At 40.4% G+C, this 13,085-nt stretch overlaps 1 protein-coding gene across 1 annotated transcript in view; it reads left to right on the top strand.

Moving 5' to 3' along the window:
* The window catches only part of anks1b (ankyrin repeat and sterile alpha motif domain containing 1B), a 277,955-nt gene that overhangs the window by 220,212 nt on the left and 44,658 nt on the right, over positions 1 to 13,085 (top strand). The window contains exon 19 of the mRNA XM_061715033.1: positions 955 to 1,107. Coding sequence (XP_061571017.1) covers positions 955 to 1,107 — 153 coding nt within the window. The remainder of the gene's footprint in view (positions 1 to 954; positions 1,108 to 13,085) is intronic.

The raw sequence follows: 13,085 nt of genomic DNA, 5'->3' as shown, positions 1-13,085 counted from the left end.
CAAACACGGAGGGACACTATCAGCGCTATTATATTATAAGTCTGATATGTGATGACATTAAAAGTATGACATGAATCTATCTTCATTTCACCACCTCACCGCCTGCGTCTCCAGTTCCCCATATCTTCAAAATGTTCGTGCGCGAGGGTCAGGGTTGGCGTAGGGATACGCACAGATACGGTTAGTTTTTTCTTTTTAAATCCCTTTGCGTAGAAGGTGGCTTGCGCATCTTTCAAGCCCTGTTTTGTGCGCAAGCAAGCTTTATAAATGAGGCCCCTGGTCCACGCAGTCCAGGTCTACAGTAGTCCAGGTCTACACTAATCCAGGTCCACTATAGTCCAGGTCCACAGCGGTCCAGTTAAAGCCGTGGTTCAGGGCACCTGATCATGTAATATTTCCCTAATGAATCCCTTTTTAAAATTAGCTCTGTGCAACAAAATCAGAAAACAATAAGTTCAATATCATGAGCAGTGTTTAAAAAACTCCCCTGTTGTATTCAAAGGCAGGTGTGCAACTATTATTGGATGGATGCACTATTGATCCCGAGCTGGAGAAATCCCAGTGTTACAGCAGTGAGGACACAATGTGCAGGTTACACAACCTAGAAATGAAGTGAAATATCAACTGTAAACATGCTGTGGCTATGAATGGTCAGTTTATGTTGCATCTCAATAATAGACTAAACTTTGAAATGTTCAGTTTTTGAAATATGCAGGCTTATTAACATATAAATAATAGCCGATCAGGTTTGCAGGCTATGAAACATCCAGACTCTTGTAGCTAGTTTCTCTTCAGACAGCAGATGTATGCACAGCAGCTGGAGGTAGAAAGTGGAGAATGACATCCAGTAATCACAGTAACTGTCAGCTCCAAAATAACTCTCTTTGAAAAGTTAATGAATATGAACAAAAACGTGACGTTTTTCATGAAGGTAACTTCTGCTCTTTACAAAAGGTGCGGCCCATCGGTTACGACGGCAACAACCCGACGTCGGTGGCGGAGTGGCTGGAGTCTCTGGAGCTGGGCGACTACACCAAGTCCTTCCTCATCAACGGTTACACCTCCATGGAGCTGGTGAAGAAGATCTGGGAGATTGAGCTGATCAACGTGAGTCTCAGACTTTTTCTCACCTCTTTCAGCGCTGCAGAGAAATGACAGCCCTGACGGTAAACGGGTTGGGAAGTTTTTACTCAACCTGTGTTACTAAATCATCTGTGAATTATTTAAAATACGCTGCTGCTCACATTGTTGCTTTGTTGCAAAGAAAGAGGTCGATATATGCGTTGGCTTTCTACGCTTGCTAATTGAATGTCTTAGCTGAGCTGCTATCACTCTCAACACGCTAAGAGACTCCACATAAAAGTAAAGGGAGGATTACAGGGCTTGTTAACAAGACGCTGTAATCCTGAGATTTGTTACAAGTCAAACTGGAACCATTTAGTTGAATCTTGAAGGGGTGCTTCTAAGTGTTACAATAAGACGTGGCGGTGCGACGTGGAAATACAACCTTACAATACAGCTGGCACACACGCATGCAGACCACGTAAAACAACTTAAGTCATTATTACACTGCAAGTACTGTATGTATCTGTGACGACATGAAAGTAACATCAAATCTTGCATCCCATAACTAGTTAATATCTACCTAGACGGTGTTGTCACAGGTATAGTTTCTGTGCCTGATGCTTTTTTGTGTCCTGGTTTCCATGGTGACGGAGTAAGTCTGTTTCTGCGTACTGTACTGGAGCAGAGAGCCCACATCCCAGCTTATGCACAAGCCTTCTGCTTCTTACCCAAAGCAGGGCTGAAATTGAAATGAAAGTTGCAGCTCTAAGAAGGACAGAACGCTGTGCAGAATACCCATCAGGCACTTCTGCTCATTCCTGTGCGATGCATACTAACCGGAGGCAGATGCACTTTATATCCTTAAGATGCTTTCCTTCCTGCCTTTCTCAGTTTGGAAGTCTGCCTTCTTGAATTTAGGCTTAATAAATGCAAATACACGGATGCTGAATGTTAAATTCCCTTCTATTGTAACAAGATTTGAGATTTCCGCTGTTGTGTTTCCAAAAGTGGCGCAGCATTCTTATTATGTTTTTTTTCCAAAACATCAAATCTACGCCAGAGATGAGATTTATCGCTACCCGAGCCCATCAAATTGATGTGCTCCCTTGATTTTGCGAGAGTGAGGAAATGGTGCTGGATTACGGGGGGCGCCTGCATTTCTGATTTTGATGAGAGAGGTTTGAGAGCCAGAAGAGAAGGGGTGTGCTTCCTTCCCAGTGGAAGATAAGTGATGAACGATCAGCTGGAGGAGGTGGAGAAGGAGTTATATAAGCATGTGGGATGGAAGATGTTTCATCGAACTGGGGATACCACCCACGCGCTGCGCTGCTGCATTTGTGACTGTGTGTGTTTTTAGATGCATACGTGAGATGGGAAAAGTGTTGATACATCATGCGTTTATATTTCTCACCTTTTAAACATATTTGCTCTGCTCGGCCATTAAGGAAAACAGAAGAGCGCTGGGGTCAATAACATTCAACATGCACATATAATATATAAAATACAGCAGGGTAAACGGCTCCTGCAGTGCCGAACGCCAACACTAGAGGCTGCACAAGGACGCAGTGTGGACAAAAAGTATTAATACACATATTTCTAAGAGTTGACGTTGCTTTGCATGACTTGGGACAGGCTGGTGTGCATTAATAGCAGAAGCCTTCAGACTGGATGTAATTACGTTGTGGATTAAAGTGCATTAACTTTGCGGTACTGGTTTGTTGAGGGGGTTTTGCCTGTTTAATCTCGCCGCTGTGGAGAAAGCAGTCATGGGAGACGTGGTTTTATAGATCGGTCTGGAAACAGGACGGATTAGTTCTGTATCATGGATAAAAATAAAACATGTCTGAGCACTAAACGTTCAATACAGGACTAAAAAAAAGCAAGCAAGCTGTGTATAACTGATTGAATCTCAAAGAAAGTAAGGATTTTCAGGGGAAACAGCTCAACATGATGTCCTTCACTCATAGTTTTTATTCCTGTAATTACTGAGTTTATACATTCAACGGCTTTAACTGGCCATCATGGGAGCCCTCGCACAGAGCGCTTCCCTCCACAGTCGTGCAGAAACTCCCATCCTCAGTCCCAGACTGTGAACTCGTCCTTATCTCGTGAATGCCTCACGTTCTATTAATCTCCAGTGAAATCACGTGTCCGCTGGCTGCAGAGATTATATTGGAATCACACCACTGCAGCAGCGCGCCGCCACTGAAGTCCCCGAGGTGCTGGAGAGGTCACCGCTGCACCTGAGAGATGCTGGGGAGAGATACTGCAGAGGGAGGGGATGCACAGTGATGTCTGAAGGACGGGCTTTTAAAGTAGGCGAGCGCTCTCTAACAATTTCATAAAAATACAGCCACTGCTTTCAAGTAACGCCCACGGCGACAGAGAAGAGGTTTTAAAAACAAGTGTGTCCTTTCGACTGGGTGCGTATGTGCAATCCTGCTGGTTCAGCACTAGAGAAGCGTTTCAAAAAGCCTCTTAATCTGACTTAATTGTTCATCTTTGTTTGCAGTTTTTCACATTTCACACCAGAATAGAGTTTTGCAAACCTTCTCCATGCAGAGTTAAGTGTTTTTGTTAAAACTGACCAGTTAGATGGAGGAGTTGTGGACTCTCTGTTTCTGAAGTCATCTGTTCCACCAGTCAGGACCAAATGTGATTGTAAATGATCAAAGCATCAAACACTGGGAACGGGTTTAGGATCTGAAGCTGTGGTTGTGATCGTGGATGAATAATTTACATCCTATATCACAATTTTCTAGTGCTATACATGTGGTGTAGTGGTGTAATTTTCTCACTTGAAACGTCTAAGCATAAGGACTGCAGCAAGTTGATGTGCCTGAAGCGTCAGGCTCCTTCAGTGAGTCTGTTTTAAAGGAAAATCCTGTTTGGCATGTTTTTTTTTTTGTTTTTTTTTTTTAATTAGACCCATTCTAACCTATGAGGTTGTTAACTCCTCATTTATGTTTTATTTTTTTTAAGGTGACAGGGAAAATAATTGGAGCTCAGTAGCAACAAACTAGTGTATTTATCTATTAACGTGCTGAAGAGAAATAAAGTACCTGACCCAATATCAGTCCTGCACAGAGGTGGGTAGTAACGAGTTACATTTACTTGAGTAAGTTTTGGGAAATGTTGTACTTTTAGGAGTAGTTTTGAATCACTATACTTTTTACTTTTACTTGAGTAGATTTGTGAAAAAGAAACTGTTACTCTTACTCCGCTACATTAGGCTACGTTGAGCTGTTACTTTTCTTTTATCCCTTTTATCCGTGTACGTGCCAATCTCATGACATCACTGAGTGATTCTTTGGGAAAAATGTTTGTTTTGTCACATATACACAGACTCAAACACACACAGAGTTTCTATGAGTTCATGGGCTTGTTCTAGTTCTACCTGGTTAAAAAAGAAAAGTACAAAGGCTTGAAATTTTGTAATACTTTTTTTATTCTTTTATTTATTTTATTATGTATTAAAGTACTTGAATTTACTTTAAGATCATTTTCATTTAAGGTATTTTTTTTATTATTTTAATGATTTTGCCTGAAGATGATTATTTTGTACTTTTGTCTGTTTGAATCGGACGTTACTCAACAGTTACTCAGTACTTGAGTAATTTTTCCACCAAGTACTCTTTTACTTTTACTCAAGTAATTATTTGGATGACTACTTTTTACTTCTACTTGAGTCAAATTATTCTGAAGTAACAGTACTTTTACTTGAGTACAATTTTTGGCTACTCTACCCAGCTCTAGTCCTGCATCATAAGAGGGGATATTTTTCTTTACAGATGAATATACGTGAAATTATTCTCAAGACGAAACCCCGAAGGAAACAGAGGAATGCCTTCTCCAGGTCCAGTTCTAGACCAGGGTATTGACCTTATTCAGTGTTTCAGAGGCAGAATCAAACCCGCTCTCTTTCTGAACCCCAGGTTCAGCTACCGGCTGGACTCCCTTCTCCAGGACCCTTGGCCCGACCTCACCAGCGAGGCCACGGTAGCCCACGGCAACCAGAGCCCTGCTGAGCTGGTCCAAGGTCGGGTCTGTTCCGGGTGGTGGCTGGAACAGAATTTCAAGGTCCGGTTCCCTGGTGCTAGGATTTAATCTCTGCTATTAGCTTGCGGCTCCCTGCCGTCATCGAGAAGAGGTGACTCTCGTTGCAGTTAACAGGGTTTTCTTTTGTGTCTTTCATGGACTAATGTTTCTCTCGTCCCCGTCAACACTGATAGCTGCCCTCCCAGCGCCGGGCTCTGCTCTGTTAATTACGTTTTTTTTCCTTCTCATTGTCACCTCCTGCTTACTCAGGTGCGTTGTGGGGGAATGATCTGAGCAAACGTTCCACCGTGTGCTCACAAGCTGTCGGTAGTGACTTAAAGATCAATACTGCAAATACAGAACTTTAACCCTTGTGCTGCAGAAAAGAAGGAATGAAGGAGAGAAGGAAGTAAGGAAGAAAGGAGAAAAGAATGAAGGAAGTAGGAAAGGGAGTAAGGAAGGGAGAAAAGATGGAAGGGAGGAAAGAAGGAAGTAAGGAAGAAAGGAGAAAAGACTGAAGGAAGTAGGAAAGGGAGTAAGGAAGACAGAAAAGATGGAACGGAGGAAGGGAGAAAAGATGGAAGGAAGGAAAGAAGGAAGTAAGGAAGAAAGGAGGAAAGGGAGTAAGGAAGGGAGAAAAGATGGAAGGAAGGAAAGAAGGGAGAAAAGATGGAAGGAAGGGAGAAAGAAAGGAAAGAAGGGAGAAAAGGGAAGAAGGGAGGGAGGAAGGCATGGAGAAAAGGAAAGAAAGAAGGGAGGGAAGAAGGAAGGAATGGATAAAATAAGGAAAGAAGGAAGGAAAGCAAAGAAGGTAATAAAGGAATGAATGACGAAAGGGAGGTAGGAAGAAAAAGGAGTAAAGGAGGGTAAAAAAGGAGGAAAAGAGGAAAGGAAGGAGAGAGCATGGCAGGAGGAAAGAAGGATAGAAGAATTGGGTCATTTTGACCCAAAAGACAGCACAAGGGTTAAGTGACTTAGTGGGAATACAACTACAACAATACAACACAACTGGACCCCTTTGTATTGTACATCTTTTGAATGACGAATCCAAACTATCTCTAACAGGAAAATCACACAAAATTTGGCTGGCAGGACTGACAGCAGCCAAAAAAATCATAGTCCAACGTTGGAAGCCTCCTTATAACATCTCCATAACTCATTGGCTTCAGAGTTTCTTGAATATTGCATATTTGGAACTGTCATCAGCAAGGATTAACAATGCTCAACAAGGCACAATTTCATTATGGACAAACCTGATATCAGACCTGAATTATACTCTCACTGGATAAGGACACAGTTAGTGTGTACTTGTGATTGGACTGGTGGTTGGAGGGGGGGTTTGTGTGTTTTGTATGTTGGTATGTGTCGTTTTGTATCTAAGAAAATTCAATAAAAATTGAATGGGAACACAGAGACAGCAAATACAAGGCTGGGTTTCTGGACTCTCAGAAACAGTGAGAGGTTCAGTCCTCCTGGAGGGAATGGGAGGTCAGGCTGCTCCTCCACATGGAGAGGAGGCCAGTCAGGTGGTTTGGGCATCTGGTTAGGATTCCTCCTTGAGGAGTGGGTTCGTGTGTTGGGAGAAGTCCACGGGGCTTTAGAGATTAAAGCTCTCAGCCTGGAAGCACCTGGGATCCTCCCAGGAGCTGCAGGAGGAGGTCTGGGCCGCTCCGCTGAAGCTGCCGCCTCCGTGAACCAAACCTGAAGTGGAAACTCATTCAATCCAATTTTCTTAGTATGTTATAACGATATTAATAATTCAGACAAAAATAACTCATCATTGAAATCCGACACTGTGTGTATAATTGGATTTCTTTCAGGATTAACAGATCACCCTCCACTGAACTGGCCCAGATAATTTGCGGACCTATTGTAGCACAAATGACTCATGAAATAATTAATAGTGCAGTATGACAAATAGTAAAATATGAAACATTAAGTGGCTACGTATTAAAGATGTTTTATTGGAATAAATACAGATTAAATACTGTGTGAGATCAGCGGTTTTCCAACCAGTTCAGTTAATTTGCTGCTTTAATTTTCTCTTTCACCAAAGTAAATCAGAGGCGTACGTCAGGAGCATTAGGACTTTTTCAGGCTGCTTTTAATATCACTAATCTCCTGATAAAACCCATCTGCGGTTTCAGAAATTAAATTCTGTAATTATCTTTGTTTTATTAAGCTTGGGAATTAAACCCAGGCTAGGACGCAGGAATGCCTCAACTGGATCTTGACTTGTTAACTTTAGAAAGCTTCATTTTGTGATGAAAACAACAATACTGACAGACAGTCTGATGAATCTTGATCAATCACGTAAAACCAGAAGGAACTCCAAGATTTCTTAGAAAGATTTATAGGAATAGTTTGATCTATAGGAAGATCAATTCTCTGTAGATATGCACACGTTTATTAGCAGCAAGGATGTTGAAACAATTTTAATAAATATTAACATAAATCAGATATAAGCTTATTTTATTCTTGTTTGTTGCGTCCAGAGGTGTCAAGTAACAAAGTACAAATACTTCGTTACCTTACTTAAGTAGACATTTTGGTTATCTATACTTCACTGGAGTAGATATTTTTCAGACGACTTTTTACTTTTACTCCTTACATTTTCACGCAATTATCTGTAATTTTTACTCCTTACATTTTAAAAACAGCCTCGTTACTCTATTTCATTTCAGCCTTTAAAAAAACTATCCAGTTAAATTGCTCCATCCGGATAGAGTGAATTTGGTTGTGGTTGTTTCAGATGTTCTTGTCCAGTTTTGTTCTTACATCCGTTCCCTCAGATTCCTGCAACTAAACTTGGATGTACATTCCAATAAAGGTTAGGATAAATGATAACATGCCTCTGAAGTTTGACTTTTTGCACCATTACAATACTTATAGGCAACTAGTCATCGTATCTTCTGCTCTCTGAAACACATGTTAATGCTCAATAGTACACATATATGGTTCTTTAATATATTTGCATTATACTAAGATGCATTCATTTTCAATGGCTTTTGTCCTTAATGGCTTTTTTCCCCCTTACATTACTTTTATACTTTAAGTAGTTTTGAAACCAGTACTTTTATACTTTTACTTGAGTAAAAAACTTGAGTTGATACTTCAACTTCTACAGGAGTATTTTTAAACTGTAGTATCTATACTTCTACCTGAGTAATGAATGTGAATACTGAAGACACCTCTGGTTGCGTCTTAGTGAAGCAGTGATGAATATGTTGCATGTAAATATCCCTGTTGGGTGAAACTCTTCCTGTAAACATCCACATGGTGGCGCTGCTGCACCTCGGCTCAGCCAGACCTCTGGATGTGAACACGGCTTGAGCGATTGTGTTTCGGGGCTCAAATTGCTCTGGTTTTAAGTGAGTCCTGGGAGAGAGCAGAGTGGAGCAATTAGAAATGGATTTCATTTGGAAGAGGCACATTCATGACGGGAAGCTGAGAGATTGTGGTCCGTCAGGAACACTTCCCTTAATCTATTTCAGATGAGTGCACCCAGATATCAGAGGATGATGCCTTCAAGTGCGTGATGTGACCTTGGTTACATGTGTATTTTGAAAGAAGCTTATTTCTGTCTCTTTCCCCAGGTATTTGAGTATCATTATGTATGAAAAGACTTTAAAACGCTTTGCAGAACTCAATCACTTGTGTCTATTCAAGGTTGAAGTAGGCAGGCGAGCAACTTTCCCTGGTCACGACAGCGGATCACTGTGCTCCTTGTATCGATTTGGCGGAGGTTTTTACATCGCACGTCCTTCTCAACACAACCCTCCCCATTTATCCGGGCTCGCAACCAGCAGCGAGGAAACACACCTCAGCGGCTGGTGCAGTGGAGTCGGGGTGGGCTTTAGTGTTCTCCTGACTGATCCAGCTACATTCACGTCCTCACTAACTAGTTGAAACCAGTTTACTTACAGTTTTATTAGGAGGTTTTATTAGGAAAGGCTAACCAAGACTCCAGAAATTACTCTTTACCTCATTAGGACCAGGTTTTGACCCAACAAAGAATATCCAGGCCTATACAGGACTGTCCAGAAAATTAGAATATTGTTATTTTCTGTAATGCAATTAAAAAAACAAAAATGTCATACATTCTGTATTCATTACAAATCAACTGAAATATTGCAAGCCTTTTATTATTTTAATATTGCTGATCATGGCTTACAGCTTAAGAAAACTCAAATATCCTATCTCAAAAAATTTGAATATTCTGGGAATCTTAATCTTAAACTGTAAGCCATAATCAGCAATATTAAAATAATAAAAGGCTTGCAATATTTCAGTCGATTTGTTATGAATCCAGAATGTATGACATTTTTGTTTTTTTAATTGCATTACAGAAAATAAAAGAACTTTATCACAATATTCAAATTTTCTGAGACAGTCCTATATTAGTGCTGTTCAGTCGTACGTACAAATCTGTCCGTCTCCTTGTTCCCTGAAACATCCTAGAATACAAAATAGACGGGTGCTTAGATTGAATAAAGACGGGACTGACTGAGTTCAATATTAATTACACTACTGACTTACTAACGTTAATCCCGACTGATTGGCTCTCTGCTTCCTCAGCGATATGTAAGTCAGTCCGACGGCCGACTCCAGGAGTCAGAAACCTCCTTTCCGCCGTATCCCCGAGGTTTCAGGGAGAATGGGTCTTTTCATGCCCGTCTCCGTCCTGTGACGGCCTGTTAACGTGCGCTCCTGCTCTGCGGGTCTGTGTGGGTTTATGTGTGGGTTTATGAGGGTGTGATCCGCCGGCAGGGCTGGACTTGTACCTGGATTTCCCCTCTGTCGTAACACCGTGACATTTTAGAAAAGTACACGCACCAAAAACTTTGGAATGCCTTCTTTGGAAAAAAGAAAAAGGAGACGAACAAAGGTGCGTTCTGTGTTTGCGCAGTACGAGGAGTCCAAAATAACCAGAGTTTAACCTTTCTTTTATTGCTTGTACTTGGTTGCCATGACAGCTACTAGTTACCATAGAGACTGTGCAATTGGTTTAAGTGATCTGAAATGTATGTGTGTGTATGTGCGGGCGGGATTGGCTTTTCTTGACGAGAATCCAAATATTCATTAGGTGTGTGTGTGTGTGTGTGTGTGTGTGAGGGGGGGGTCGTACTTCTGTCCTTATCACCTTCTTTGTCACCTCTCCAAATGGACAGATTGTGTGACATCCCATCACCAGATGGTTGGACGCTGCAGGCTCATATACAACATAGAATAAAACACACAGACTTCATATAGTTAAGCTCAAGTTTCCCCGTAAATAAACGTGCATTTCTAGATCAATAGTTATAGCCGGGAAATGTTTCTGGTGAGCGTGAGTAGGTGCGTCCCCTCTGCTGAACCGTGCAGGGATGAAGTATCGGTACGTATAGAGGGGAGTGAGTAGTAGCTGCTGGTAATTTTGGAGTGGGCAGACTCTCCTCAGGACTGCGTCGCACGTGACCATCGCCGCACTTCTCCGCTGTATCACCGCTGTATCACCGCTGTATCACCGCTTTATCACCGCTGCAGAGGGTGTAGGAGGTGTCAGGAGAGGATGTTTGTAACCCCTGAGTGCACTCCGGACCAGCGCTTGGTGCAGCAGCACTCCGCTGCTTCATAGTCAACGTTTTCTCTCAGGAAGTGCAGATTCTGATTGATTGGTCGATCGTAATGTGTTTCTCAGGGTAACGCTGTGTAACTTAGCTTCTGTAGCATCTAAGACAAGTTTATATTTCTCTTTGGCTTTTTTTCCTTTCTGGTTTCTGTGAAAAAATCTAGCTCTATATTTACGCAAATATAGGTAAGATGACAAAACGTCCCTCCTTTCAACATCACACATTAACTACAAATGTTTCAGGCTTTACATTTTGTTCACATCAATAAGTTATGTACCAAAATGTATTGTTTTTTTAATATTTATATCTTTATTATTGAATATGCTTTGAAGCTTACAGTACATTTTACATGTCAAATCAAAGGCCTTAAAGTGACACTTAAAACTTAGTTGCCATGGTAGCACTTTAAATCACCTTGTTGAATTGTGCTCTACAAATAAACTTGCCTTGCCTTGAGGGCTACTAGTAACCAGAAACATGAAACTTGTTATAAATACAAACGCCACATGGATATGGATTCATTTTATTTCAACTTAGCTCAGCTGTGGGGGATAACGATTGCAGATGTTTATAAAACAATTAAAAAAGACAAACCCCCTTCTTAAAGATCTGCCTCAAAAACCAAGCCTCCAAAAAAGCTGAACATGATTGGTGATTTTAAGACCTTGTCACCTCGACAAGAGATTAATAATCTTTTTGTTTTAATATGTTTTAATTTTTAATTTTTAATTTGTTGCTTGTTGCTTCAGAAAAAAAGACTGCACTGTACCTTTAAGAACTATCTTATTTTCACCACAGTTAAATCTTTGATTTATGGCAGTTGCTTTTGATGATAGAAAAATGATTTTAATATAAAGGGTCAACATCTGAGCTCCTTCACTTCCCTTACTGGTAAATATCTGTAGTGGTAGTTTCTCTCCGGACGGAGGAGTTTAGTAGTCATGCTCTATCTTTAGCTGATCCACTGGATCATATAAGCAGACACTTGTTAATCCACAAATAGCCAGAATGATGTCAAGCTTTGTAGCTTGGATTTCATTTATGTGACACCCGATGCTGTAAATATATATTCATACGTAAACACACGCACATGCTTAATTTAAACGCAGCTTGTGCACTGTTGAAGTCTTTGTTGTGTTCTTAGGCCACCCTATTAAACACCCAGACTGTTTTAAGATTATGAATGCAGATAAGGTTTTTTGGGTTCTACAACCCCATGACGGTATTTACGCACCGCAACAGCCTCAGTGGTTGCAAATCACTCTGACGCACATGAGCCCTGCAGTTATATCGCAGAAGAATGTTAATAATCAGAAAAAAATGGAATTTGGTTTTGGGCTTGAGTAATTTTCGGTCAAATGTCGAAATGTGTCCGCCTCTAGTTGAGCAGAAAAATGTGAAGCCCTGAACATTTACTGCAGGGAGTGGTGAAAGCCTCATTTACTTTACCCTGAAAAAATTTACTTGGACTTAAAATAAGAGCAATTAGAGACATTAAACTGTGTCTGTTGTTCGGTATTTAACTATCAACTGCATTGTCGCCAGTTTGCATCCAACAAGGGAGACATGTTCCACTTGTAGCCTTCTGGTGGTGTCATACGTCCTCCAAAAGTCATTTTAGAAAAACTTCTTGGTTGAGTCTCACTACAAATTACTCATAACACATGGTAAAACATCAAAACTATAAATCTGTGCACACAGAGGCCATTTTTTCCCCTCCATGGTCACTATATCCCCTTTATGCCGGATGTCCCTTTATAATACATCTTTAATAAAACCCCAGAATCAAAAACATTAGAAAAAAATTAGAAAAATTCAAAAAAAAATAAATAGAATGAAGAGAAAAATAAATGCAATATGTAATGTATTTATAAAGGGACAACAAAATATTAAACTTAGAAAATAGAAAAATGTATAACCCTTTTTTGATTTAAATATATATTAACCCTTTAATAAGGTATAATTTTCAGTGTATTTTATATATCAGGATTCTGAGGCTTGTTTTTCCAAGGAACATGTTAATGTTGGTAGAAAAAAAAAAAACAGCAACTAAAAAAAGCTGCTGTGTAAGAAAAATAACAACTAACCTACTTACTTTGCGTTCAATAAACAAAAAACCTCTCGGAAAGAAGATAAAAATGATTTTATGACGACCAAGACATGAGCTTTGGTTTGCAATCCAGGAGAATAATGAGAGTAGTTTATGTTCTCCAAGAACATTTTAACATTTTTGTGTGTGTGGTTAATTCAGATTCAGAATTCGGTTTATGGATAGTTGAACAAAAATCTTAGACTTAAAAGTCCGGTAGATATGACATAGACATGATGCTTCCTCTGAACTCCATCAACTCGTGCAGCAACACAAGCGCA

This window comes from Cololabis saira, chromosome 23 (genome assembly GCF_033807715.1).
Source record: "Cololabis saira isolate AMF1-May2022 chromosome 23, fColSai1.1, whole genome shotgun sequence".
In the NCBI taxonomy this organism is placed as follows: domain Eukaryota; kingdom Metazoa; phylum Chordata; class Actinopteri; order Beloniformes; family Belonidae; genus Cololabis; species Cololabis saira.
The sequence above is the reverse complement of the archived record's forward strand: the minus strand, read 5'-3'. Positions and strand labels throughout refer to the sequence as shown.